Source organism: Hippoglossus stenolepis, chromosome 14 (genome assembly GCF_022539355.2).
Source record: "Hippoglossus stenolepis isolate QCI-W04-F060 chromosome 14, HSTE1.2, whole genome shotgun sequence".
NCBI lineage: Eukaryota > Metazoa > Chordata > Actinopteri > Pleuronectiformes > Pleuronectidae > Hippoglossus > Hippoglossus stenolepis.
Genome location: NC_061496.1, coordinates 22,927,766 through 22,954,277, shown reverse-complemented (window position 1 = coordinate 22,954,277; position 26,512 = coordinate 22,927,766). Strand labels below are relative to the sequence as shown.

The window sequence follows — 26,512 nt, the reverse complement described above, 5'->3', positions numbered from 1 at the left end:
TTTAAAATCAGTAGCTCTTCGCTTATATTTAAAACCATTAGCACTGTCTTTGCTTGTATTTAAACCCAGTAGCACTGTCTTTGCTTAGATTTTAAAACCAGTAGCTCCTTGCTTGTACTTAAACCCAGTAGCACTGTCTTTGCTTAGAGTTTGGGCTCTTTATATACAGTCTGTGGCTCGGGGCCTTGCTTTGCCACCACAGTAGAGTTTGGAGACTGGATGGGGTGGAGGACACTGGTTGCTATGACAGGGTTTAAAGACGACAGTTGGACATTTTGTGAGGACCCTGCTCACTCGGTAGTGTTCTTGCCTGTAACACCCCCTCTCTCTCTTTGCCTCCTCCCCCCTTCTTTCGCCTCTTACGCAGAAAGCAGCGGAGGGTTGTGATTTGCCGGAGCCCCCCTCCCTCTCGGGGGGTAACTTATTACTGGAACCGGCGGGCGGAGCCGCTTCCCCACACGGATAAATTGTGTGTGGTACAAGTGACGGAGACGGCTACGAAACGGTCCTTTCGCATTTCCTGTGGGGGACAGTCGACTGCATTCTGAGCTAGAAGTTGCCGGAGCCACAGCCGCGAAATCACACTCAAGTGAAGCAGGTGGGGGACAGTACCGAGGAGCTAACATGTCTGCAAACAAAGACAGCGACGGCGGATGGAAGAATTTTGTGTGGAATTCAGAGAAGAAGGAGTTCCTGGGACGAACGGGCTCCAGTTGGTGTAAGTACTCGTTCGACTGGTTCCCCGTGTTTGTCTGTGAAATGAACGGCGCTGTGGCCGGTGTGTGGCAGGGAGGGGACGTGTCGGTGTTTCGAGGGTTTTCTTCGGTCTGTTTCCGTGTGTGTGTCCGGACTCTCAGCACCTGTTAGAGCCCAACGGCTCCGACATGCTGCGTCGTGACTTCGCCTTTCAATGGAGTCTGTGGGGAGAAGTTGGTCTGTTAAATCACAAACTCCACCGTGGAACACGAACCCAGCTTCTCTCCCACACACATGCTACAGGTGGAATTTTCAACACTATTCAACACTTAGATTATAACTAGTTATAACACGAAACTACTGATTTACACCGACTGCTATGTGATGTGTGACATTTAAAATGGACATTGTTTAATATATGCTAGTTGGAGATGTTTCCCTGAGGCGGTTGCACACATGGAGCCGTTCGTTAATAAACGTCCTTTATGAAAAGGTCACCCTGAAGGACAGTGGGTGCAGGGCCAGGACTTTTCCAATCAGCCGCCTGGTGAAAGTTGGCTGCTGTGTGTTCTCACTGGACCACCTCTTTTTTAAATGTAGGAGGAGAGAAACCAGAGGACATTTTATTCCTCCGTGTTAATGAACAGAACCGTTAATCTGTGGCTCCTGTACAACAGGGGCCCGGTTACTCTTCAAGCCGCCTTTCACTCAAACCCCAGATCAGCGGCTCTCGCCGTTCTACAGGCTGTTTCTAACACTTTTAAGACGAGCCTGCTGGAGAGAGTTGATTTGACAGGATAACTGCACATACTGTTATATAGTGCCCTTTAATCTCTTTAGACCGGTTTACCAATTAGGACTCGCTTTCCCCTCCTTCCCCGTGTAAAAGACAGCCGGGTGCGTCCAGGCACCGCTTGGCAATATGGTGCTGTGAACAGATCACGACTCACATGTCTCAAGGGCCGCCCCTCCTTCTCCCTGCTATTATTCATATATTTCCCCGTGAAGGCGAGGGAGACGTCGATCGGCGCGTTTTCACCAGTTTAAACCTTGCATGCCTGATTCCATATGTTAGTGTAAAGCTAAAATGAGCAGTTTGATGATTCCCAGTATAATGATTCCTTGTGTGTGTGAACCAGGTTGGCAGGAAAAACCTGATTCTGCTGTAGTTGTCGCCCTCGTATCTGCCCTGTGCTCGTCAATGGCGAACTTCAAGCTAATTAAATGTGGTGTTTTAACATTGAAGTGGTGCTACAGATGTGTCAGTCAGCCCGTGAGACTCAGGGAGAGTGATGTCGCACTATTCTAAAGTGAGCCATGTTGTTCTAAAAAAGCAACAGGTACGCACGTCTGTGCCCTTGAGTTGCTGGAGCCATGGCGGCGGATCAATGCAGCCCATTGGAAAAATGAAATGTGCATTCATCAGATTGGAGTCAGGTATTAGTATTTCCGCTGTTTTCGATGCGGGAAATGGTTGGAAATGTCAGCTGCGCTCATTTCTTCACGCGTGTGTGTCCATGTCGACATTTGTAAGAGGCAGAGTCTGAGGGAAAACACCGCAGAGCTGTCGAAACGTCAAGAAAAGACGTCAGTAAAAGTCTGGAGACATGAGTGTGGCGTGGACGTGGTGATGGTCCCTTCACGAGACGCTGCAGCAGTCTGGTGGGGGAGGTGCTCCCCATTCAAACTGCCTCTCACCACTAGTAGGCCAGCTCCTGCGCTATTTACATGTGTGGGCAGTAGTGTTGATGTATGGCCTCTCTGACTACAAAATGGTGTTGCACCCACACCTACCCCCACACGTGTTCTGACACAAAAATTGATCCCTTGTCCTGTTAAATCTCAAAGTAATTGGCTATAAATGTAATCGTGCCGCTTCAATGCCCTCAGAGGCAGTCAAATGAGCGGTCGCCGGGCAGAAAATAGGAAACACTGACACCTTCTAAGAAACGGACACACTCCTGATTTTCACTTCCATCCAAAAATGCAATTTGTTTTTCAAATAATACAACATAGGCTGATTGTAATAGTTTTTTTCTCCTCTTATTGGATCACATGTAAGTCTGCACAACTCTTCAGCACGAGTCAGTCAGTCCAAAGTTTCCCCCTGAACGTGCAACACACAGAAACCACGTCATACATGAAGACTGTGTGATGACAGTGCACTGCATGGAAACATGCCAGATTCAATTAATCAATCAATCAAGTATAGTCATGTTCACAAATTGCAATTTGACTCATAGGTTTGAAGAAGGTGCTTGCGACATCCTCTGCCCTTAACCATCAACAAGAGTGAGGAAAAACTAAGAAAACTTTTAGCACAGAGAAACCTCAGAGAGAGCCGCAAGTGAGGGATCCCTACCCCAAGTGCAATAGATGTCGTGCGTCAAAAGATTTGAAAACTCTTGGAGGGCACTATTAATGGCATTTGTTAAACAAGCTTCTCTATGCATTAAAGGCTATTTGAATTAAGAAGCAGGTTTTGTGGCAAACTGTGGTGCAATATTGAAACAATGTGTGCAGCATCTGAGAATTAAACATAAGGATGTTGCTCTCCATTTTATGTGCAGGAAACACTGCTCACGTGTTCTAAGTGCAAACACTGGCAGTCTCAGAGCGGCATGGACGGGCTAGGCCCGAGTGAGTCTGAGATGAATTTCCTCTCCACAGTTTACAGTCGGTTTCAGGATGTTAGGCTGTGGAGCTGAACCTGTGATCAACCAGTCAAACTGGTTTCACAGTTGCTGTGGTGATGAAAGTTTTACTACTGACATGTAACACACAACCTTCCAAGATCACACATAAGAGTGTATTTCTCGTCCACTGATCTTGAATGAGAGTAGGCAAACAGGAAATGCTAATTTCAAGTTTCTCTCTGCAACATTGACGTGAATAAAGCCAGGTTCATTTATGTGAGCTCAGTGTTTTTATACCTAACCTGTTGTAAGTGGTGACAAAATGGGGGAAGGGTCTGCTGTGACGGGAATGACTACTGACTCATCCAGTTGTACCGGAAACTGTGGCACTCCTGCTGTTGCATAATTGGGGTCAAATTTAAATTGGGTGAAACAACTTAGCATTGTTCTCATGTGGCTTTGACAATGAGGAAAAAAAGGGACAATGTGTGGAGGCTGTTTGTCGAGGACCTAATTAATGCCATTCTCATGGTTCTCAAGTTTTTTTTTAAAGATTTGGCACAAGTGTAGTGTCTATCTGGGATAATGAAAGCTTTACTCAATTGTTGTCACATCTGGTATATTCTCTTCATTCAAGACAGGAGTTGATCTTATTCTAAGATGTTTAATTTAAAGCTCTCACAAATATTACTTTTTGTTCTCTGATGTTTATTGGTTATGAATGAAAACTAGTTTCTCTATTGCAATAGTCAAAAAGTTAATTTATTAATTGGGTTTACTAGAATGACATAAACCATGGAATAGCAGCAAACTGTCACCTTTGAAAAGCTCAAATCAGAAAATGTTGTTGTATGCCCCTTCACTGGATATAGCCGTGGCTGGATGACTTATTGTTTTGGCTCGTTCATCAATCTGTCTGTCTCATGAACACGGTATCCCAGGCACGCTTTGAGGGAATCTTTTCAAGTTTGTCACAAACGTTTTTTCGGGAGTCAAAGATAAACTTGGTCAAAGGCCAATTTCACTGTAACCTAACAAATCGTTTTTGGCCATAACTCAAATAACAAAATACACTTAATACCTTTTTATTACATTTCTTTAATAAATGACTCCCCTACATACTACATGAGTCTGGAGAGAGGCATACAACCACAATGCAGTAATTCTAGCTGCTTAAATTCCTGAAGCAATGAATCAATAATCAATGTAGTTGCTGATAGATCAGTTAATCTACATTTGTTATTAAACATATTTATATTTATTTAAGCCCTTATCATTGTACATGGATTTTAAAGACATTCATTTTCTCCTCTACAGTTAAGATCTTAGCGTTCTACGTGATATTCTACGGATGCTTGGCTGGAATTTTCATCGGGACCATTCAGGCTTTGCTGCTCACATTAAGTGACTTCAAACCCACCTATCAGGACAGAGTGGCTCCCCCAGGTAAATATAATCTAAAATGATTTATTCCTCTACCTTTGCCCTTTCAAATCATGTGCAGGATTGTGAAATGACCTAATATTTGTGTCCGTGGCTCACGCTGTTAAAAATGACTGTTGGGGTGTGCCTTTAAGCAGTTACTCTATCACAAGTCTGTCTGACCTTAGATAAGTTCAGCCATTTTGTCCTTCACTACTCTCTGCCAGTCAATGTTTCCCCCCTCGGGCAACAGGGGAACCGTTGAAGCTTACACCCACTGTGACTGAAACAGCTCACGTGTGCTCTGATCATGCGTCACAGCCTGCGTGTTTACATATTTACATATTCATGCATGGCAGCCGGAGTTTGTAAAGAAGTTTGTAAAAAAAGGTTTAGTTTTGTCGCAGCTTAGAGGCCACTAAGCTTGTTTAGCTGGAGGAAAATTCCAACCTGTAATCTTATGAGAACAACACCATTAAACACTGCTACAGTCACACTACAAGAGTTTCGAAATATCCCGCAAGCTTGGAGACGGTGCAGATTTTTTTAAAGTGCCGAGCCTTGTCTTGTTTGCACAGCACATGCTGTAGCCTCAGTAGTATTTTTAGCAGCCATTGTAAATGAGTGGCTGCATGCACACGAGTTAGTTTGCCTGGCGTTTTGTCTGTCATCTGTCCACGACTGTTAACAATCAAAGAGCAGCCTGGCAAAGCAACAAAGTAAGTGTGGAGCGCTTTGAGCTGAAGTGAGTTTCCAGCAGTGGCATGATAAAGGAAGCAGAGAGTCTTTTTTTTTTTTTTTCAGAGCTCAAGTCTGCCTCTCACTCTAGGGCTAAAAGTTTCCATTGTGAGAGAGACACACGTGAGTGTGGCGGGGTGGGGGCAGGGGATTGGTGAACTTTCACAAGGCTCCAAGAGAAATTGTAATGACTAAATGTTAGTTCTCTCTCTCTCTCTTGTGCACATTTAACGTCGATCTCGCTCATACCTACAGCAACAAAAACAGACCCAATAGTAAAGCTGGAAAAGTTTCACTAATGTTCTGTTTCCTTTCACTCCTCTCACCCATCTCATTCTCTTCATGCCACGCCTCACTGAGGCCTTGTGCACAAGGCCTGTGGAAAATTACTGCTACAAAGAGCTGACAGAGACCTTCTGAGGAAATCCCCAAGACCCTACATTGTGTTACATTGTAAATGAGCAGGGACCAGTATCTCTGGGTCTGACAAAGAACAGCTCACATGATATAGAGTGCAGCTCCTGTCAGGAAATTCCCTCCTTTTATACGCACTGCCTAATATATATAAATATATATAATTTCTCAAGTTGTTGCATCAAGTTCTCTTTGAATCATTGCATTTCCCTTTATTTTGTTGTATTTTATCAAAATAAACTATCTGTCTTTCAGGTCTGTCACACACCCCACGCTCAGAGAAATTTGAAATCTCTTTCAAAATGTCTGATGAGACAACATATCATAAGTACACCAACAGCGTGGACACTTTCCTTCAACAGTACAACGAGAAGAACCAGACTAATCAGACGATATTTGAAGACTGTGGAGGCAAGTATAAGCCAATCATCATTCAGGGATTGTCATACTCTGGCTGATCCCTGATGGTTATGTAATAATCGTCAAATCAAGATTTCTCACTGATATGCATTTAGATCCATTAACTAACTCATTAGAGTGCATACCTCCGCCAAGGCCCACCCTTATGAAACCACCTTTAAATTCACAAGATTCTGAATTTTATTTGGATCCTCACCAAATTGAACACACTCATAAGTAACTCACAGTTACCTAAATATGATGTTTTTGTCTTTATCAAGATCCATGAATTATTCTCTAAGAAATCAATAAACATATTGAAAAACTCCTCATCAAAAATCCTGGATATTCCCCCTAATCCGGATTCGGTTCTTCCTTGGGTCATGTCCCACGGCTTCATAAAATTTCACGGAAATTGGTCAAGTAGTTTTTGCATAATGCTGCTAACAAACAGATGAAAACATAACCTTAGTGGAGGTAATATGTTGTCATAAGAAACAGTGATATTTCTAAATATGTCATCCTAATTTTGATCTAAATACAAGTAGGTTTTTGAAAAAGATCTAATATATTTACAACATCTGCAGACGTTCCTGAGACGTACATGGACCGCGGACCTCTGGAGCATGGTGAAGGAGTGAGGAAAGTCTGTCGCTTCCGCAAGACCTGGCTCGACATCTGCTCAGGGGAAAGCGATCCCTTTTATGGCTTCAAGGAGGGAAAGCCCTGCCTTATTGTCAAGCTCAACAGGATTGTCATGTTCAGACCAAAAGTAGGTATACACTTCCAACACAACAGCTCTGTGGGTCTAACAGACATTCTTTAAACATCTAAAAGCACTCACCAACCTGATGACACATCTGTTGGGATCAACGAATGAACCAGGCATTGTTCACACCTGTAGCACACATCCTGGGTGTTTAATAATTAAAAAGGCATTTCTAGATGTCTTTGAAAACCTCAATGTAGTATAACAGTAATTTTCAAAGTACATCGTTTCTGAAGACCATGCAGACACTGAAGGTTTTTCTGAACATGAGTCAGTTCTTTAAAGGGACATTTCACTGATTGTACATATAAAAGTCTGTTTCCAGATTCACATTTTGTTTCACCAGAGGAAGCTGTCTGGCGAATTACCTCAAGTGCTGTCATTAGAGTCAGAATTGGTTGGTTCTTAAGACTACAATTTTGAGAATAAAAACATTTTATTAAGAATGGACTGAGCTGACCATACATCCATAGCTCGCCTCTCATAGCCGTTTTCAAACATGACCTGCGGGTAAAATCCGGAGAATTAGCTACTGAGTTTACCCAGAGTTTTCCTTTCACACTTGCACAACATAGTGGGCGGTTCTCTGCACAGACACATTCACAACAGCAACAGATCCTCAGTATTATTCAGGTGAGAGTTGGAGCAGCAGGCAGAGGCAGGAAGTGACGTATTAACTCCGCTGCGGAGATCACGTGATTTTCTTGACACCGGCGTCAGCTCTTATCACAATCTCCCTTGACATCTTAGTTGGTGTCTTCTATGTGTATGAAACCTCTTTTTCCCAGGGAGATATCCGTTTTCTTTTTCTTAGTTTTTTTTTAGGGGGTTTTGTTTTATCAAAATATAATACTATATAAGCCAAAAATACACATTCAACTCATTTTATAGGGGCTGTTTGTGTCTTGTCTTTTAAACACCAACTAAAAAAGTTGTTAATTCAGGCTGTTTATCTGATCACTGGTGCTTCCCTTGTTCGATTAATGATAAGGAAGAATGTGTGGAACAAAAAAGTCAATATGTGCACTTCTGCAGCATCAATATTTTTCATCCTGCACTCTGAGTCTGACACTGTTACAGAGGCGCAGTACTAAAATAGTAGACAACTCTTCTGTAAGGACAAACCTTGGGATTAGCAACCAGTAATGCCTCAAATTGTATTATATCCTCAATAATTAATTAGTATGATCCATTGCAGCAAAGTAACTGTGCTGCATTCAAGGTGGCAACATATTTTCTAAAGCCCCGTTTTCCACTGGTCATAAAACCCACTAACATCAGAGTTTTTTCTGCAAAGGGAATGGATACAATCGACGTTCACTCCCTGGTCAAATGACTCTGCAGTAGAAACAGAGTTTCTTTAGCTTTGGTTCCAATCAGCAGTTACGGAAATGCGACACCCGGGTGAACGTGCTAATTTGGTGAGACAGCGAGATGAGAGAGCACCTCAGTTCTCGTTGCGTTTGTGACGTTGAAAATGAAACACTGGCGGGAAAAACAAAATTCATGGGAAAGGACTTTATAGTCTTTTTTATAGAGTGTAAAAAATGGTGTAAAAGAGGTATATGTTGCGTGCTAGTTGCAAGATTTAAAACCACTCCTACCAGCGCTGTGTTCCGCTAACTTAACCACCTACTCAGGATCTGGCTAAAATACTCTTTCTCTTTTAGGTTCCCTCTAACAATCAGTCACTCCCAGAGGCTCTGCAGGGCAAAGAAATGCCCAACCTGATCCCCATTCACTGCAAGAATAAGGTACGTTTGATGCGACATCTACCCATGATTTATTAGTCCACTGTAAAAAAGTTTGACCTAAAATCCAACTATCACATTTGTAGAGACCAGAGGATGCTGACAAGATTGGAGAGATCAAGTACTTCGGCTTAGGTAAAGGCTTTCCTCTCCAGTACTACCCGTACTACGGCAAGCAGCTGCAGCCTCGGTACCTGCAGCCTCTGGTGGCCATCCAGTTCACCAACATCACTTTGGACCACGAGCTCCGCATCGAGTGCAAAGTTTATGGAGCAAACATTGACTACAGCGAGAAAGACCGCTACCAAGGACGTTTCGATGTTAAGATCACAATCAGCTCGTGACCTCAGCCGCGACGAGCACTCTCATTTTAAAAAACTAAAATAAAATGTAGAGAGAATTAAAGAGTTCAGATATACACCACTAGTCTTTGAACATTCATAATATACAGGACCTACACTTAATCTGTGTGCTTTACACTAGCTTTTCTGTGTGTTTGTCGAGGGTTAGAATGTAAAATACAAAAAAGTAGCAATAGCAAATATTTATTCTACTGTAAATGAAAATATTCCTTGAGCCATGGGATGTGTTCATCTATTACTGTAAAACCGCGATTCCACTACTGACGTGTAGCGAGCTGTGTTTCTGTCCCCAGAGTATTTCATCCTGATGTGGTTGCTATATATTTTTGGAGTGTCCAGTGCTGTAGTCTTGTCCTGTTGTAATCTCTTTTGTCTTATGTCAGCTTTAGTGGTCCAAGGTGTGTGCGTGTGCGCGCTCGTGTCTGTGTGCAGGTGTGTTAGTATATGTGAGCGGGTGGAGTGTTTGTTAATGTGCTCTGTTAACTGAAATACTAGCATGGTACTCTGAACCTTTTAAGGCCCATGTATGAGTAAATGACTGCGCTCCATGGAATCTTTTTGTTGTTGTTTTTGGTGTGTGTTTGTGTTTCTTTATCCAAGTTGTTCATGTTGACAGTGGAAGGATACACGTGTACACCTTTTCTTTGCCGTTCACTTTAGCTGTAGGATTTGGTTTGATGACATTTCTGTTTGATACTCTTGCATCTGTTCATTCTTAATTCTTAGTGTAGAGCTTTGTGGGTCCAGCCTAGAAGACTGTCACCTCCATGGAAACCGTGGCAACTCAGTGCTTTGAAATCTGTCTTGCTGGCGACATCACGTGACGTGATGCAACTTACTATTGAATGTTTTAGCCATTTTCATGGTGGAAGAATTTTATATTTATGCAGTTGTACATTTTTTTTTCAAAGTGTAATGTATGAATCCAATACCAAAGTCGCTGGTCAAAAGGTTAGAGAATATCAGAGGCAATGCAGTATCCCGTGTAATAAGATGTGTAGTTGGTGTGAAAATACTTAATTCAGTGTTGAAGATCAAAACACTTGTCAGGAGTCTGCTCTTGTCACTATTTAATCTGCATAAGGCTGAAACAATAAACAGACAACTCTCAAGTCTTTGTGTTTGAAGTGAGTGTTTTATCTTCTGCTCATCCGTCCAAAATCTTGAAGAAATACTGCACCTAGAAAAAGAAATAAGAGTTTATTTAACAGCACCCACTGAATCAAACCTTAACCTCAAAGTATCAGTTAGTCATCCATTGTGCTGCAATCAGAGCAGTCAAGTTTTACAGCGTCATTTCTCCTCTGGACACAAGCCCCTTTCTTGGCCACTATGTCTAAGTCTTGGGAAAATGGCAGCTCAGTCTGGCTAATGTGTAACAAGGGGGCATTTGTCCAGGCCACAGATCAGGAGTTCTCCTGAACAATGACGCTCAATGGGTCAGACCCACTCTCCGTTAAACAATGGTTTTGTTTCAAATTCCTCTGCCATTCTTGTTCTCCTCAAAACCAGTGTGATCTAAGGTTGACCCAGCCCACAGAGCGGAGTCATGAGACTCGGCTTCACAGAGCTGAGGGGGTTTCGCTCTTGGCCGAACGCAAGGTAGTTACTTATGCATGAACTGAACGACAATGAGGAAACCTATGTGCAGGGGCACAACACAGTGGGTGTACTCAGTTGTACAGTGTGTATGTGTCGGTGAAATGCCACCCACCTCTAGAACACCGTCCTCGGGGAGGTCCGTGCAGTGGACGCTGTTCTTCACTTTGTCTTTGCCATAGAGAGCACGCAATGTGGCTGGACGAAGGTGCCGCGCAATTTCCTGTTGAATGAAAACATCTGGATTGATTCACTGATGAAACTGACAAAGTCACATGTATTAGATTCAACTAAATATCCCAATATCAGGTTCACAAGAAGGTGTTTTGAAATGGAACATCCTGTTCTGTTGTCTGTTCCTCACACAGTGATTACTCAGCAGCTGAACATGTGATATGTAGAGGAAAAGACAAAACACTGACACTCTATATTTTACACTGAATGTAGGAAGATAGATTAACATGACCTCTTCTTACATTTCATAATGGAAGACAAGCTAACATCTAATACGGCGAACGGGTATTGATAAATGTCCTTTAGTACTAGTAAGATAACTATATGATTAATTACATATTCCATATTAGTTTATAAATATATATAATGAGATTTTCTGGAGTTGCAGCTTAAAATGTATGTGTGCCTCCACCTTCTAAACAAACCAGACACCATTCCATACGGTTTAGTAGGTTCTCATCACTACACACTAAAAATATAACTAGTTGTTTATTTCACAGCTAAGCACAGACTCCGGAGTTCTGCTTTATATTGCTCGTAAACATTCAGCACTTCCTCTTCTCACGCGGCGTGTTTCCTTTCAACATGAGACACGCCCAAGGTCAAAGCTGGGCTCTGTTGCCCTTTGCTACTTGGTGCCTCCAGGAAACGCGACCCTCCCACAGGGTCCACCATCAGGGGAGGGACAATGTGAATAATTAATTCACAGAGATGGCTATTAACTCCAAAGGAATGTTGACATTATGTAACATAGTGCTTGTGTAGTGCTTAATACATTGGGGAAAGCCATGTTTCACACGCAGGTTAAAAGGCTGGCAAAGAAAATACACTGAAAACCGATGAAGACGAACCACTGTGAATGGCTTAAGTCTTTTTTCAGTTTTTCAGAGATAGATATATACAAGATAGAAATACAGTTGTTAAACACCACCAAAGAGAAAAGAATCTGACGGGGGCTTGTGGCAGCGGAACATTTCCTATGACAAGCTCTTTATTCTCTGGAGGTTTATGAGAGCGCACACAAAAGACAGGAATAAGGTTCAAGGTCATAAATCCACTGAGCCTTCTTCTCAAAGCCTTATTGTCTTTTAAAACGAAAACCCTCGTGGAAAACATTCTCCTGGTTTAAATAACTGTACCACACAACACGGAACTGACAATGACACAAAGGATCATGTGAACTGAGGAAGGATCCTGGGAACTGTGGATCGCCGGGATCAATTGGGTTCTATTTTAAGTGTGGGAAAAACATTATTTTCATCTATCCATCCATAATCTATATGGCTTATCCTGTAAGAGTCGCAAGGTGGATGGCTGGAGCCAATCCCAGGGGCCAACATCGTAGACAAACCACCATTCAGGCTCACATTCACATCTACGATCAATCACCCCTTATCCCTCCATGGGTTTGGACTGTGGGAGGAAGCTACCCGGAGAAAACCCACACAGACGATGGCGAGCATGCAAACTGGTTGTGAGACGACAATGCTAACCACTACATAACAACTACATATTTTGTATATTTTATTACAATGGCCAATAAAACACAGTCTCACAGAGCTGAAACTTTTCATCACTGTCAGTGATGAAAAGGTGCAGCGGCCAAACAATTTGTCCTACAACATATCTACACATTGGATAGTATATTAATTGGTATAATTGTAATTATCACTGAGGTTGTGTGATTAAGTAAGACAGTGAGCAAGAGGGAACAACAGCAGGACTCCCTAAAATGGTGGTTCAGCTGTTTAACTATGGTGTTTTTTGTCCTATCTTTATTCAAGGCTTTCAGTTTGAGAGCAGGACTTATTGATTTCACTCGCACTCAAATATACCCTGCCTGTGCTTGGATTTCCTGTGCTCCAGCTCCAGCTCTTCTCTCCACGCTCACGCTGCTTCTGTGCACGTGAATCGTCTGCTTCCAGACTTCTTCTGCTCTCAAATCTTTTTGCGCAACAAGTCTGTCAAAATTCCCCAATCAATAGAATGCCAGGTGAAGAGATGACGAATAAAATTACCCCGCCCTCGTTGTGGCTACTTTTGCTGTTGGTGGCCATAAAATAAGAGGGAAAGAAACAGGGCGACGTCTCTTTCTAAGCACAAGCAGGGTCAATTTGAATGCGAGCGCAGGGTTTTGAGTGTGAGCATTACAAACTGAAAGACCACGCTCTTGAATCAAGAGAGGGAAAGGAAAAAAAAAAAAACACGACACATTCTCATAATACGGATACAAGTCTGTTCAGACTCAGTTTGTGTCTGACAAAGCTAAACACAACATCCTGTGCAGGAATATCTGCAAAATGTGTCCAGGCAGCAGCATGTCCTTTACATGTCCCCTGCCACGTGAGACTGAGGCCGAACACAGCAGGGGGAAATTAGGGGGAGAGCTACCTAGATAAAAGAACTCTTTTCGAAGCTGCATTCTGTGTAATTGAATCAGTTTCCCATGAGTGACCTGCTGTCAGAGTTTAATTTGATTTTAATGAGTCCCATAGGGTGCTACACTGATGTCCATGTAACAGACTGGCTTTTGTGGACAGGGATGTCTGGGGCAGAGTGACTTGTGGTTACACGACCGTCCATTAAAAAGTCTGATGTCCGGTCCTGACTGTGTGAGGGAGACACTGAAGCCTATAACTGTGCCCTTTTCTACTGGGAAACACCTGTGTGAGGTTTTTGTTTGATGTGATATGTAAAAACCAAGCACTTCTTTATCAAATGATTCTCCTCCCCCTGGTCCAGGTACTTATACACATACATTGCCCCCCCTCCGTACATACTGGTAAAAGAGAACCGCTGCTGGAGACATTTAAAAGATTCTGGTTTCCTCCATAATGTAACCAAACAAAGGGTGCTCCCCCCATACTTCACAGAAGAAATACCAAGGCAAGCCTACAGCGGAATAAAAGTATCACTGACATCTCAACGACATATTTCCTACTTACACATAAAATGAATGTGAATGTTGTACAAATGCTTCATAGAGCATTATAACTGATAAAGCTTCTTTTAAAGAAAGTAATAAAACCTTTTTACTTGTGCTTTTATGACCATTATATTGTTTTTATTCATTTATTACTACCACTACTACAACTGTTAGCATATTGCCTCCTCCGCACATTTTTATTCCTCTCAGTGACTAACTGGATAAAGAGCCGCAGCCTGTTTTGTTTTCTGTATACAACATGATGTGAATACAAAAGCCTCCTTATGAAGCAGATATTAAGTCACAGTGGAAACTATTTATACTTGCTTGACAGTAGTTATAGTTTCTCTTAATCAGCATCATATTGTTGGTTTAATCAGAAAAAGTCTACTTGCATTTCTACTCAGATGTATTTTTGAGACCAGAGCACTAAATTTAGCACAGGAGCCACCGGGTTTCACAAAAGCATCACGCAGATGGATCAAAAATCAATGAGCAAAACATATTTAATGTTGGCCTCATATAACAGCACATTTAGGGCCTACTTGACCATCTATCTCTGTGAGACAGTGAGGCAACACAACATGTTTTGACCACTGCTAATAGAAATGTTTATGTTCTATTAAGTGGCTCATTAAAAGTTTGTGTAGAAAAATAAAACCTTATGGAAGAGGCTGGGCCAGGACTGTCTAACAGAGGACTGCTGTGTCCGTCCACTCTGATATCAGGACACATCACAAGACAGAATACACTAGGATCCTTTATTGAAAGATGTGTGGCCCCTGTGCTGATTACTTCTTATGTCATAAATGTTGATTGCATCTGCTCGCTCCTGTAAAATAAACACAGCCATTTAAATAGTCCACCATCAACTCCAACATGATGAAGTGTTTGAGGTCACTTCATCCAAACGCCCAGCTGTACAGTCATACGTTTCTTCACACACGACCTGTGCTATTTATGGATTGGTTGTTAGTCAACTGGAACGGATCAATATCCTGTTCTCATCACAAAAAGCAAACACTAAAGCAGACATAGACATTCTGACCTCTTCATACAGTCTGAGGTTACACTGATTGTCCAGTCCAATCTGTCCACATGATAATGACGTCTGGAGTGTCGGCACACACACCGAGTTTAAAAACAGTCTGTACTTTGGTATTTTATCAGAACAATGTTACATGGCGTCACACATGTGCCCTGCTGGTGACTCATCAGCTCGCCTCTCCCACACTGATCTAGTTTGTGACTTCTCTTATTTGGAGTTCTCAGGGCTGCTGTGACTTTCCGCTTATCTCGTGGATCAAATGACTGAGCTCCGCTGAAGAGTAGGAGTGTGAATGTTTAGGTTATTTGTAAGATAATACTGAGGTGAGTCTGAGGTCGTGGCAGGATCGACCTCGCAGTTAGTCAGTCAGTCAGGTCTGAAGCAATCAAAGAGGTTACAGAGGACGGAGAGAGAGAGGGCTGAAAACAAAGTGGAGCAGCTGAAGGAGGCCAAATTACGCACATTTAAACATTCATTTATAGTTAGAATAATATTGTTTTAATTGGTTTTAACAACCCACTGGATTAAAATATAATTTGTGGGTGCATCATTGTGATTATTTAAATGTTTCTATCAATAATAAATTACACTGTCATTTATAACACAGGGTTGGTAATCCTGGAAAAACAGTGAAAAAATGCAACAGATACATCCCACCCCCTCCCATTGGTCCTCTCGTCTAAGCCACGCCCATATGAACGCTCACTGCCTGACAACTGTCAGAAGACATATTTTCTTTCTTTTTTCGCACACAAATGTATTTACTGAGGGCTTTCAGGACGTGAGGAGGATTTCAACAAATAAGATAAAAAGTGTTTCAGAAACAACTTAGCAACCCTACCCTAAATCTAAAAGATGCAATGATTACATCAAACTCTACACACACAGGGCTTTACAGTGCAAACCAGGGCCAGGTCTGATGTGGGTGACTACTAAACAGAGGGCAGTAGCAACGGCTTTATTATTTTGGCGTCAATGAGGTGTAGGGTCATGTGACCTAGAAATCATTAGCTAATTAACAAAGTCCCTTCCTGCTCAGCAGCTTCTATGTCAGTAACATTTTGTCTGTGGTCTGCACGGCTGATGGTTAAGCAGAGAATTTCTATAAACAATGTGACCAAATAAAAAAAATAATCACAAACAGAAAGGAAAGCTGAGTCACAGACAAACACTGAACATGTAGGGGAACTGTGCAGGTGGGTGCAGTCCCTCATTTTTAGTGTAAGCACACAATGATTAAAGGCAAAGCCTCTTATCATTAGATTTCACATCACGCACCGGCACAGCCCTGCAGCACTGGTTCCACAGCACCCAGGAACATGCATGAATGTGTGTTTTCACGCACACAAGCACACACTGGCACCAACACACACACAGTTTATTTCACAAGCCAACTCTTATCTAATCGCATAAGCCACAAAATGTTTACAGCGTACACTACACAAGGGCTAACAAAAACTTCCAGTTCCTCACAAATGTTGTCTGGTTCACCATTTTTTTAAATGAATGAGCTTGAAATCAAATATTGAGATCAGCTCAAATTCAGGAATGTGGAGCTCCTCATACACCTACTGGTCTGTTTTTTTTACTGCAGATTTATCCCAGATTACATAAACTCTGAACATGTAGCCAGGCTTATGTACAAGACAGAAGGGATATATTGTCTGCTCTGGCTTCACTCACATTCACAAATAAAAAACAAGGATCTGTACAAGCCTTAAAACAGGACAATAAAAGACTAACACGGCTGATACTTTGATTAAGGTTAACTAAAGAAATGTATGCAGTAGAAGAAATGGCTGGAAAATATTAGCTCTGAGGACCGACTAAACGTAAGAAACATGACAACCTTCACTTGTCAGAGAAGCATCTAGTTTAGAAGAGAGTGAGGAAATAAGAGACCATTTGGAATATGTTTTGACTCACTGGATCAGCAGGTCCACAGAACTCCCTGAATGTCTGCGGCGTGTCAGTGCCATGGATCTCCAGGACCATGCAGGGTCCAGAACATAGCTGGGTCACCATACTCTGCAGGTGGAGGTGGGAATACAGTCAATACTGTGATTATGTGACTTTTTATTTAAAATAAAGAATTATACTTCTGAGGATAATAAGCTTCATGAGGCTACTGACAACATCTGCCACACTTTTAGTGACTGTTTAAGATCCTGTATTTGCATTACTATCAGAAGTAGCAATTGTCAGATCTACGATGCAGGTAGCTGCCATGATTGCACAACAACGTAGTGTTTATACTCACAAGATACTCTGTCACAACACCTTTGTAAACTTCATAGAATTCTTCTGCATTGGCTCGGTCCACATTGAACTGTCAGGATATAAAAAGAGTAGAGGAGGCAGTGAACTTTTCTTAATCAAGCGAGAAGACTGTGTGTTTTGAATTGTAAGAACAGTCCAATTATCATAAAATAACTCTTGTAGTTTCCATAATGCATTAAGAACATCAAAGATAGGAGATTGGATCCTTAGAGCAAATGTGCTGCATCAATCAAAGCACTAATTCTAATCCCATTACATTATCCCTATGTGCTACAGGGATTGATATATTTTTGTGCTGCCGACCAGAATGTGCATCACATCTGATGTGGCAAAACGAATGGACTGTGAGAGGTCACCGTTGGCAGCAGTGACGCTGACTTCCATTATGAGGTCAGGCTGGTTCAGAGCAAATCAATACAGGACACAAACAGGTTACATGAGTATAGCTGAGATATATGTGGACGTATGAGCAAACTAATTAACTTTAGAGCAGATTTACATGAACACAATGAAAGGATGTATGGCAGATCAAAGCACAAAGACATGAAATAATGAATTCAAGTTAAACTTTTACCATCTGAAGAGCTGAGATTTCAAATCCAGCCGCAGATATGGAGTTTAGGATCTTCCCCGTCAAACCTGTGAACACGTCAGAGCTGTTGATGTCTGTGAGCTTTTATGAGCTTTTCTACAAGTTAACACATAAACTGACAAATAAATAGTTTAGTGCTTTAATAAACTCTTCAGTGTGATATATAAACAAGTCTGTGGAGCAGCAGTCACAGTTCTCATTACACAATGAAACATTGTTCTTATTCTTATTTAATCACTTAAGTGGTAATTATCGAATGTGCTGCTTAAGAAGTGATTATAATGCAGTATTATCATATAGTGCAACCACCTCACATCTCAGTGTCTCCTTTGGAAAACAGATGTCCCGTCTATCAGAGGAGACATTATTTTTGTCCAGTCAGTCAACACATTACAGATAGAGAGTTTTATCTCTCGACACTGTGGCCATGCATTAATGTAAAATGTGGAGCTGCAGGGACAGTGAAGGTCAGACTGCTGCACACACACACACACACACACACACACACACACACACACACACACACACACACACACACACACACACACACACACACACACACACACACACACACACACACACACACACACACACACACACACACACACACACACACAGTCTAATTGAAAGTGGGTGCTAGTCTCATAATCTCAGCCAGACATCGTGATAACAAGTGGCCTGCGTACTCGTCAGGCAGCACACCGACTGTCTCCATTTTCCGTTCTTTCTGGAGGCGGCTGTTGTGTAATCGTGACTTTCCATTTGGACCAGGTGCCGCACCAGCGTTGATGAGCTTCTCTTATTTGAGTAATGGTTCAGTCACAGCTCGGTTGCATGTGTTGGAGGCAAGTAACCACCCCCTGAGTCCTCTGTGCCCTCCCCAGGCAGCAACCTGCAGAGGATAGGCACACACTCAACGCAGCTCCCAAAAGCAGCTGGTGCTGTTGCTAGGAGATCCTATTCTGGGTGCCTAGCAACAGAAGCTTCTCTATTCCAGTCATGTCTGATTGCATTTTCAGACACAACTTCCTTTGTCAGCACCGTGATTGGGTGCGCCCTGCACACGTAGCTGTGGCGTACATTAGCCTCTTAAGTGATCTTGAGGGAAATCAGAGAAAGCTTTCTGATTGTGCTGGTCTCAGAACTGATTTACGATCCCAGTTTGGGCTCCGCTCGACCAACCACCCACACTGAGTTACTATTTTGGGATTAGACCACAAGTGTCAGCACACGTCAGAAGGTAAACAGTGTGGTCAAATTAAAATATAGAAAATACTGTAATCAGAGCAATTTATGACCTTTCAACGATGCAACTCAAAAACAAAATAATTAAGTCCTCCATTTTCAGCTTGACCTTTTTAAGTGAACCAACAAAACTCTACAAACAGAAGAAAACAAGAGAGAGCTATGAATATATATTCATATGGTGACACAAATCCTAATTTTAAAATTGTCAAATTGTAATCACTGATACCATGGCGTATGTCTACTCTATGTTTTGGAGAAATGTATTATGCAGGTGATTTCGAGTTCGTGCCCTGCAGCAGAATAAAACGTGTCTTTACTTGTGTTTGTTTTTTAACGGTTCTTCTCTCAAAGTCCTTTCTCACACGAGACATTTTGACTTGTCAAAACAGGAAAAGCACAGGTGTAACTCCAGTAATAACACCAATCGTGGGACCATTCCATTTAGGTGTGGTAGAAAGTCATTTTCAACTAGCAGTGTGCACAGGATCAGGGTCCTGGCACACCTACATATACACACGAGGAGGAATTAAAGATTACACAACATTAAATGGTCCATTCACATGAATACTAATATCAAGTCAATTCTGCTTAGTCCTTTTTATTAATGTATTTCCTTTCAGATGTCCCTGTTAAATAGACAGCTCAAGCTAGGACAAAAGTGTCCTTATTAAAATGTCTTCTCTGCTCAGAATGTTCAACTTATATTTTGTCATGTGTTCTTTTGAAAAAAAAGAGAAAAACAAAGCAAAAGAACATGCGAGGAGACTAAATATAAACCTAGTTCCAATCCTATATCAAAGAAATTACTGCCGAGGATAAACACTCCAGGATAGGACCATAGGTCAGATTAATTTATATGGGAGCAGGCTGAGCCTCTTGACTTTAATGAACTGTGTCTGGTCTCAAACTGTATGTCATGAAACCAGTCCAGCCAACCACTCTTTGTGTGCATACTTCAGCTCTATACAGGGACTTTCACATTTCACAGGTCACAGCTCCAGTGGCATGCTCCATGAACACGGATCAGTGCAGGGATTTGGAAAAATCCAAAGTGAAATTTGGTAACCATGTAGTGCCTCTGTGTGACACAAACACATTAACAGCCACAGGTAGAAGAGCTTATACAAGTCAGTGGAATTCGTTTTATACAACATCTAAATCTGAAACTGGGTTAATTATGGATTTTTACACAGCTGACATTTGTGAAATGAGTAGGTAGATGTATAGGCATAAATAAATACTGCTAGTTTTAGCTGTAGTATTATGGATAATGAAAATCTTTTTACATTACTGTAAGTATATGTGCTCCTTACCTTCTGATATGGCATGAGGTTTGATGATGCAGCATGTGCAGTCTGTATAGAGGGCTGTGTTAGAGGGACCATGGCCAATTGTGGATGGGAAAAAAAATTCAAGCTCCTAATAAAAAAAAGAAACAGAAAAAATGTAGGTGACAATATCTGACAGTGTGGAGCATGGGCTACATGGGCACATATGAACATGAACATGTACTTTTGCTGCTGCAGCAAGTGAGTCAGAGCCGTGTCCAACGTTTTTGACGCCATCTGTTCCAAACTGGGCACGGGCACTCTGCGGTGCCTCCCTCCGTGCCACAGCCGAGTCTGTGGGTCCCACGAGCTTCCTCCAGATAGACATGGCCTCATCACCCATCAGCTCCATGGCAACTACAGGCCCCGAGGACGCAAACTGCACCAGGTTACTGCAAAACAAATTGTTCATTTAAAAGGGCATATTTACAGGCAGTAGGCCAGCTGCATTAAATGTGTCCAAATGTCACCACAATGTCATCAGGATCATCTTCACGGGTTCAGTTAATGATACTGGCCGGCTTTGGAAAATCTTCTATTGCTGTTCGTACTCGCTCAGAATTGGAAAATCATTTACAAGGGCACTCACTTGAAGGAAGGCTTTGACTGATGTTCCACATAAAACTCTGCCGCTTCTTTCCTGTCATTTAAGAAAACCATAAACCAGGGAGTTAATAAGTGACCAAATTATCTCAAGTAGTCAGTAAAACTCTGTGTGACAAACTAATGACAAAGACATTAACAAAGGTCAATAGTATTTATGAGTGGAATTGGATTTGACTTTCTTAATAATAAAATAAAAGATGGAACTGAGGTGACAGTACTTAAATAAAACGTTTTTCTCTTTACCACCACTCAGGACTTTGAGGTCATGTCCTCAGATCTTTGGGGTGAATTATGGCAGTTTTAGCAACCTGCTGAGAGTTTACATAGTAAACACTTTATTTCAAACGTTAGGAGATTCTACCTTTCTGAAAAGAGATTCTGTAAACTGGTACTAATTATAGAGAAAACTGAGATAATATTCTGAGAAATTAGTTAATTATCTCAGGTTTATAAGAAGTTAGTGATTTCAGAGGAATTGCTAAAATATTAGATATCAACCAGAGTTCAGATCCTGTAAAATATCCCAATCTAGTGACCCTAGTACAGGCAAATGTTCTTCATTCATGACGATAGTTAAGGAATATGGCAACATATACTTAAGGTCAAAAGTCCTCATTATATCAATTCACATTTTAAAGACATTTACTGGTTCAACAAAGCAATTACACCACGAGTTAGAAATTAATTAAATGCTACCATTGTTTGGCCCTTGCAAAGCCATATGTTCCTAATGAGTGTGAGACAGCCGAGCCGTCCATCTGTTTATGTGAGAATACTGGCACCACACAGCCTGTCTGCCTCTGTGACAAGAGTTTGTCTGATACTTCACTTGTAGTATCATTAGACTCTGCCCAGCGGGACTTTGCCCTTACCAAGTGAGCTTTGTCATCTTGGCTTTGGTCACAATCAGGTTGGAGGAGTATATCAGTTCAAGGACATCTCCGATCTTTGTAACTACGTCTGGCTTTATCAAAGCAAGAGTCCTAGAGAAAAAGAGAGAGAAGGAAAAATACGCCACATAAGGAGAGAAAATGCATCAGGGCGTGAAGGGATCATATCTGATACTACACATAACAGGAGACAACTTATCATCTGACATCATGACAGAAACACTTCCACGCTACAGTAATATAAATATATTTTGATTTCATAACATATTTACATGTTTATTTATCCATTATTTAACCAGGAAAGTCCCATTGAGTGTCAGGGAATCATGGTCAAGATGGGCAGCAATGAAATAAAACTTTTCAAATACGTATTACAAACAGGGACAAATAACACAAAGAAATAACATAATAAAACACAGCAAACATGTAGAGATTACTAGTATTATCTGTATTTTACCTCAATATACATTGGACAGAAGTGTCAGAGCATTTAACAGAGCATTTTCACAAAATATGTTGCAGCCAATCAAGAAATGAAATTGATTTCCCGGTGTAACAGGCCAAATTAACCCCTGCCCAGATTAAACCTGGGTATACTTTGGCCCAGGCCAGAGTATACCCCGGGGATAAACTGTCCTAGGCCAAACTATACCCGGGGGTGTAAAATAGCCTAGACCATACTATACCCCTCTAGGCCAAACTATACCCGGGGGTGTAAAATATCCTAGGCCATACTATACCCCTCTAGGCCAAACTATACCCGGGGGTGTAAAATAGCCTAGGCCAGACTATACCCCTCCAGGCAGGGCCGGTCCTTCCTATAGGTGACAAAGGCGGTTGCCTAGAGAGCCACCTAGAGGGGGGCGCCAAAAACTGCGCCTAGCAGTCATCAACAGAACATGCACTTTATCTTGAAAACAAGCATGATCATTTTGATGTTGTTATCAGTGTTTAACTTTGAACATTTATATTGTAGCGAAGACTTGCTAGTCTTAGAAGTTGAAGTTTCAGGACGTTATGACTTTTATTATATTATGTTACAATTGCATTATGTTTTGGGTATGTGCTTTTATTTTAATGTGTAACACTACTGAGACGTGTTGTAGTAATCTTTGATCTTTGTGGATGTTTTGATGTTGTTATCAGTGTTTAACTTTGAACATTTATATTGTAGCGAGGACTTGCTAGTCTTAGAAGTTGAAGTTTCAGGACGTAGTAATCTTTGATCTTTGTGGAAGTCTAATATTTTTTCTGTTTTTCTGGTTGAAGTAATAAAAGTCTATGTTTTAGAGTTTTAAGATTAAAGTCAGTTAGCTTTCTCACTTAACTTACCTGACAAAGCTGAACCCCCAATAAAATGTTGAAAAATTAAGTAATTCTTGTGTATATCACTCAACACTACTGATATCATGGGGGTATAATCTGGCCTGAGGGGTATGAATTGGCCTCGGCCAATTTATACCCCAAAGTATAAATTGGCCTAGGCCATAATATACCTGGGGTATAATCTAGCCTAGGCCCCTTTAACCCCAGGTATAGTCCGGACTGGGGGTATACTATGGCCTGTTACACCGTGTCTCACCATTCGGGCATAGTACACTGAACAGAACATATAAATAATGTTCGAAGAAAGATTATGAGGCACACTTGAAAGGTTTCATTTCAAGTGGCATGTAACTGGAGGATATTTGGATAATGTGGACTTATCACATAAACTAAACAACCATACCTTTCTTTTTTGCTGCCAAGTTTGTTTGCTGTGTACTGGTCCCCATAGTCAGTCAGATTAAGCTGTCGTGAAAAAACGTTCACTCGATTCCCAACAAACAGGTCCTCCTGATGGATGTCGTCGTACTTGGTCCTTCTCAAAAATACTCGCTGGTTCTTTACATCAAACTACAAAAAACAAAATCATTGTTGGTGGTTTTAAAAAAAATAAAGTACTTCAAAATTCAGCAATAAACATGACATCTTGTAAATCTAAAATCTGTCCTCATGCTGTCAGATGACATTTATATCTTGTTTGGTGAACTTCCTCTATAAGTAACAAATGTATTGTTGAATGCAGTAGTAAATATCTACCATTTCCACTGAGCCATCTTTGGGGTAGTAGAACAGTTGGTAAAGCCGCAGGAGAGCAGCAGTGGGGTCATACCACTCTGCATTAAAAGCAAAGCGTTCCTCCTAGTAAAGTTAAAGACAAGATCAAAATCAGATTAATGAAGAGGCACAACATATCTAATACACAGGTTTAAAAAGACAAAAAGTTAAAAAAAAAACATGAGGCTCTGACTCAGTAACAAATATGATTAAGATTTTTATATATGTTTAGACCTCAGTCCCAGAAAGAGATGAAAAGTCATTTCACAATAATCTTAAATGAGAACAAGAAAAACACTGATTTGTGTGAGTCAACCATTTGAAATTTAAGTGATATTCCTGTCAGGGTAAACAGCTCCATGTTTTTTGTAGTAGACTTAACAGTCCTTTAAGTTTGTAATACTAAGTCCTTTAGTTTGTCAGTAATGTTTGGGAAGTTTTATTTCATTTACTATAATTCACATGTGCTTTACATTGCTGTGAATTATTTTCAATGTATTGTTTTGGCATTTCATGTTTTTTAACGTGTCTTTTAGCCTCCTTATCATTAATCACTTCTGAAAATCTATTTCAGAGATGAAGAGATGAAACTAGTTGGTACAGGACAGTGAACACCATGTTACTTTTAGAAAATACTGTAGTAGACTTTTCAATCTAACAATCAACTTTACATCCACAGAGCAATGACTAAACTTTCACAGAACTAAAACGTACAACTGATGTGAATTGTGTTAGATTACATAAGAAATGCAATGCAAGTTGATTTAAAGCATACAAAAACACCAGTATGTTCTTTAAAGAGCTAAGTTTAGTCACGTAGCAGACTAAGGCAGGATTTCTTTATTTACAGTAGCATGTCTGGGTTCTTACAAACTCAAGGTTAAAGTTTTTTTTAAATCGGCCTACTTCAAATCAAAGAGATGCTATCAAATGACATTTGTTTTGTGACCGTTAACAATTTAGAGTGATTAAGGAATTATCTGATATGAACACTTGTGTGATGACAGATCTGACATGATTTGTATTATCTACCAAAAACAATTCGGAATTGTTAGCACTGTCACAGCGGCCTGTGTTTGGTTCCCAGCACCGTCTGTGCAGACAGTCACCATGGGAGCTCTCGTTTCTTGCCACAGTCCAAAGTCACGCAAGTCAGGTGAATAGGCGACTTTATCCTGATCCTGACCCTCGTGTGAGTAGGTTTGTGTCTGTGAAGGACAATGAGTGTCCACAGTGCTTCCTTGTATTCTGCCCATTGTTAACTTGAAAAAGCTCCAGCCCCTATGACCTTGAGCCCACAAATAAAATAAACAACGCCTCTCTCCTGCTCTACAAACACACTGGGATGATCGTATTGAACTGACTGTCCAAGAATGAGATGTTGTGTCTAGCACACACAGATTTACAACCTATTGGAGATATGTTGTGTTTTATCCTGTTCAGTTTATCCATTATTACAGGAGAGTCAGAGTTAATGCACACTGAAGCCACTGCCTTGGCATCAGTGTCTTGCCAAAGGGCACTTCAGCAGAACAGGCGCTCTTTGTGATTGTGTTGCTTCACTGAATCAGCCACATGTTTTCTTTTTGTCTACAAGTTCCAATGACTATTAGTGTTTGCCTGCAAGCTAGCTAACTGCAACAGTTTGGTTCTTTACAGTGAAAACCATGGACAGCCTGACCGACCTACGTTGTTTTGTGGAAGTTACGTGGTAACATTTAGACATTAAGATAAACAAGAGATCTACGTACACGTCAACGTGAGTAAATAATGTGCAGATAGTAGCTTATTATAAGCATTTGCTATTATTTACCACCAACTGTTGCTGTTGCAAAGATGCATATTAACACTGTGTTAATTAATTCAGTTACTCCAAAATGCTAATATTGATAAAGCATCTAACTATAGAATAGCCTAGAGTAGTTATAAGCTAAAAACTAATAACATTAGCGTATCTGCTATGTTATCCTGTGGTTGATATGCTAACATTAGCAAACAAGCTTCCGTATAAGCACACCGCCGTTTCTCCCGGTATCGTATAGTTCACAAACTACGTTCACACTATAATAGACGAACAGTGTATGTTAAACTTACCATTTTCAGAAAGTAGCGACCAACTACACCACGATCTGTTGTCACGTTGCTAACGTTACCAGTAAGGGCAAGCTCAAACCGTGGCAGCGGCAGCTCGTAGAGGAACTTCCGGTGTCAACAGAAACTGCCACTGATGTGTAAAGGAAGCTGCCTTTGGTGTCACACTGTTTAAAGGCAGCTGCCTCTGATGCCACACCGTATGGAGGCAGCTCTCACGGTTGCCACAAGTGTTTGGGGCCTGTTGTAACTTCGAACAATTGGAGGCGGGAAAATAACGATGCAGACGTGAGGAGGGGAACTAAAGCAGATTATTGATCCACTTCATCATTAACGTTAAAACCAACTAAGTTATTCGTGCTCGTTGTATAAGAACCTTCAAT

The 26,512-nt window shown here is 41.2% G+C and overlaps 2 protein-coding genes across 2 annotated transcripts; one reads left to right on the top strand and one right to left on the bottom strand.

Moving 5' to 3' along the window:
- The first annotated feature begins 437 nt into the window (after positions 1-437).
- On the top strand, positions 438-10,299 carry atp1b1a (ATPase Na+/K+ transporting subunit beta 1a). The gene is made up of 6 exons (XM_035175940.2): positions 438-718; positions 4,650-4,778; positions 6,162-6,317; positions 6,893-7,077; positions 8,745-8,828; positions 8,912-10,299. Exons 1-6 carry the CDS (start codon positions 625-627, stop codon positions 9,167-9,169), a joined length of 906 nt encoding a protein of 301 aa, XP_035031831.1. The 5' UTR covers positions 438-624; the 3' UTR covers positions 9,170-10,299.
- nme7 (NME/NM23 family member 7) lies at positions 10,241-26,282 on the bottom strand. The gene is made up of 12 exons (XM_035175935.2): positions 26,133-26,282; positions 24,021-24,122; positions 23,668-23,834; positions 21,921-22,031; positions 21,032-21,082; positions 20,627-20,834; positions 20,428-20,533; positions 17,849-17,913; positions 17,255-17,323; positions 16,921-17,022; positions 10,902-11,009; positions 10,241-10,367 (listed from the first exon to the last, which is right to left on the bottom strand). Exons 1-12 carry the CDS (start codon positions 26,133-26,135, stop codon positions 10,335-10,337), a joined length of 1,125 nt encoding a protein of 374 aa, XP_035031826.1. The 5' UTR covers positions 26,136-26,282; the 3' UTR covers positions 10,241-10,334.
- Positions 26,283-26,512: the final 230 nt, after the last annotated feature.

What these genes read in the sequence shown, in the direction of transcription:
- atp1b1a (XM_035175940.2), top strand. Translation starts at nt 625, where the DNA reads ATGTCTGCAAACAAAGACAGCGACGGCGGATGGAAGAATTTTGTGTGG. An exon ending in ACGAACGGGCTCCAGTTGGT is followed by an intron (nt 719 to 4,649) that starts GTAAGTACTCGT and finishes TCTCCTCTACAG; the next exon opens with TTAAGATCTTAGCGTTCTAC. An exon ending in TTGTCATGTTCAGACCAAAA is followed by an intron (nt 7,078 to 8,744) that starts GTAGGTATACAC and finishes TTTCTCTTTTAG; the next exon opens with GTTCCCTCTAACAATCAGTC.
- nme7 (XM_035175935.2), bottom strand. An exon ending in AAGATGGCTCAGTGGAAATG is followed by an intron (nt 23,835 to 24,020) that starts GTAGATATTTAC and finishes TGTTTTTTGTAG; the next exon opens with TTTGATGTAAAGAACCAGCG. An exon ending in CCGAGGACGGTGTTCTAGAG is followed by an intron (nt 10,368 to 10,901) that starts GTGGGTGGCATT and finishes TTCTTTTTCTAG; the next exon opens with GTGCAGTATTTCTTCAAGAT.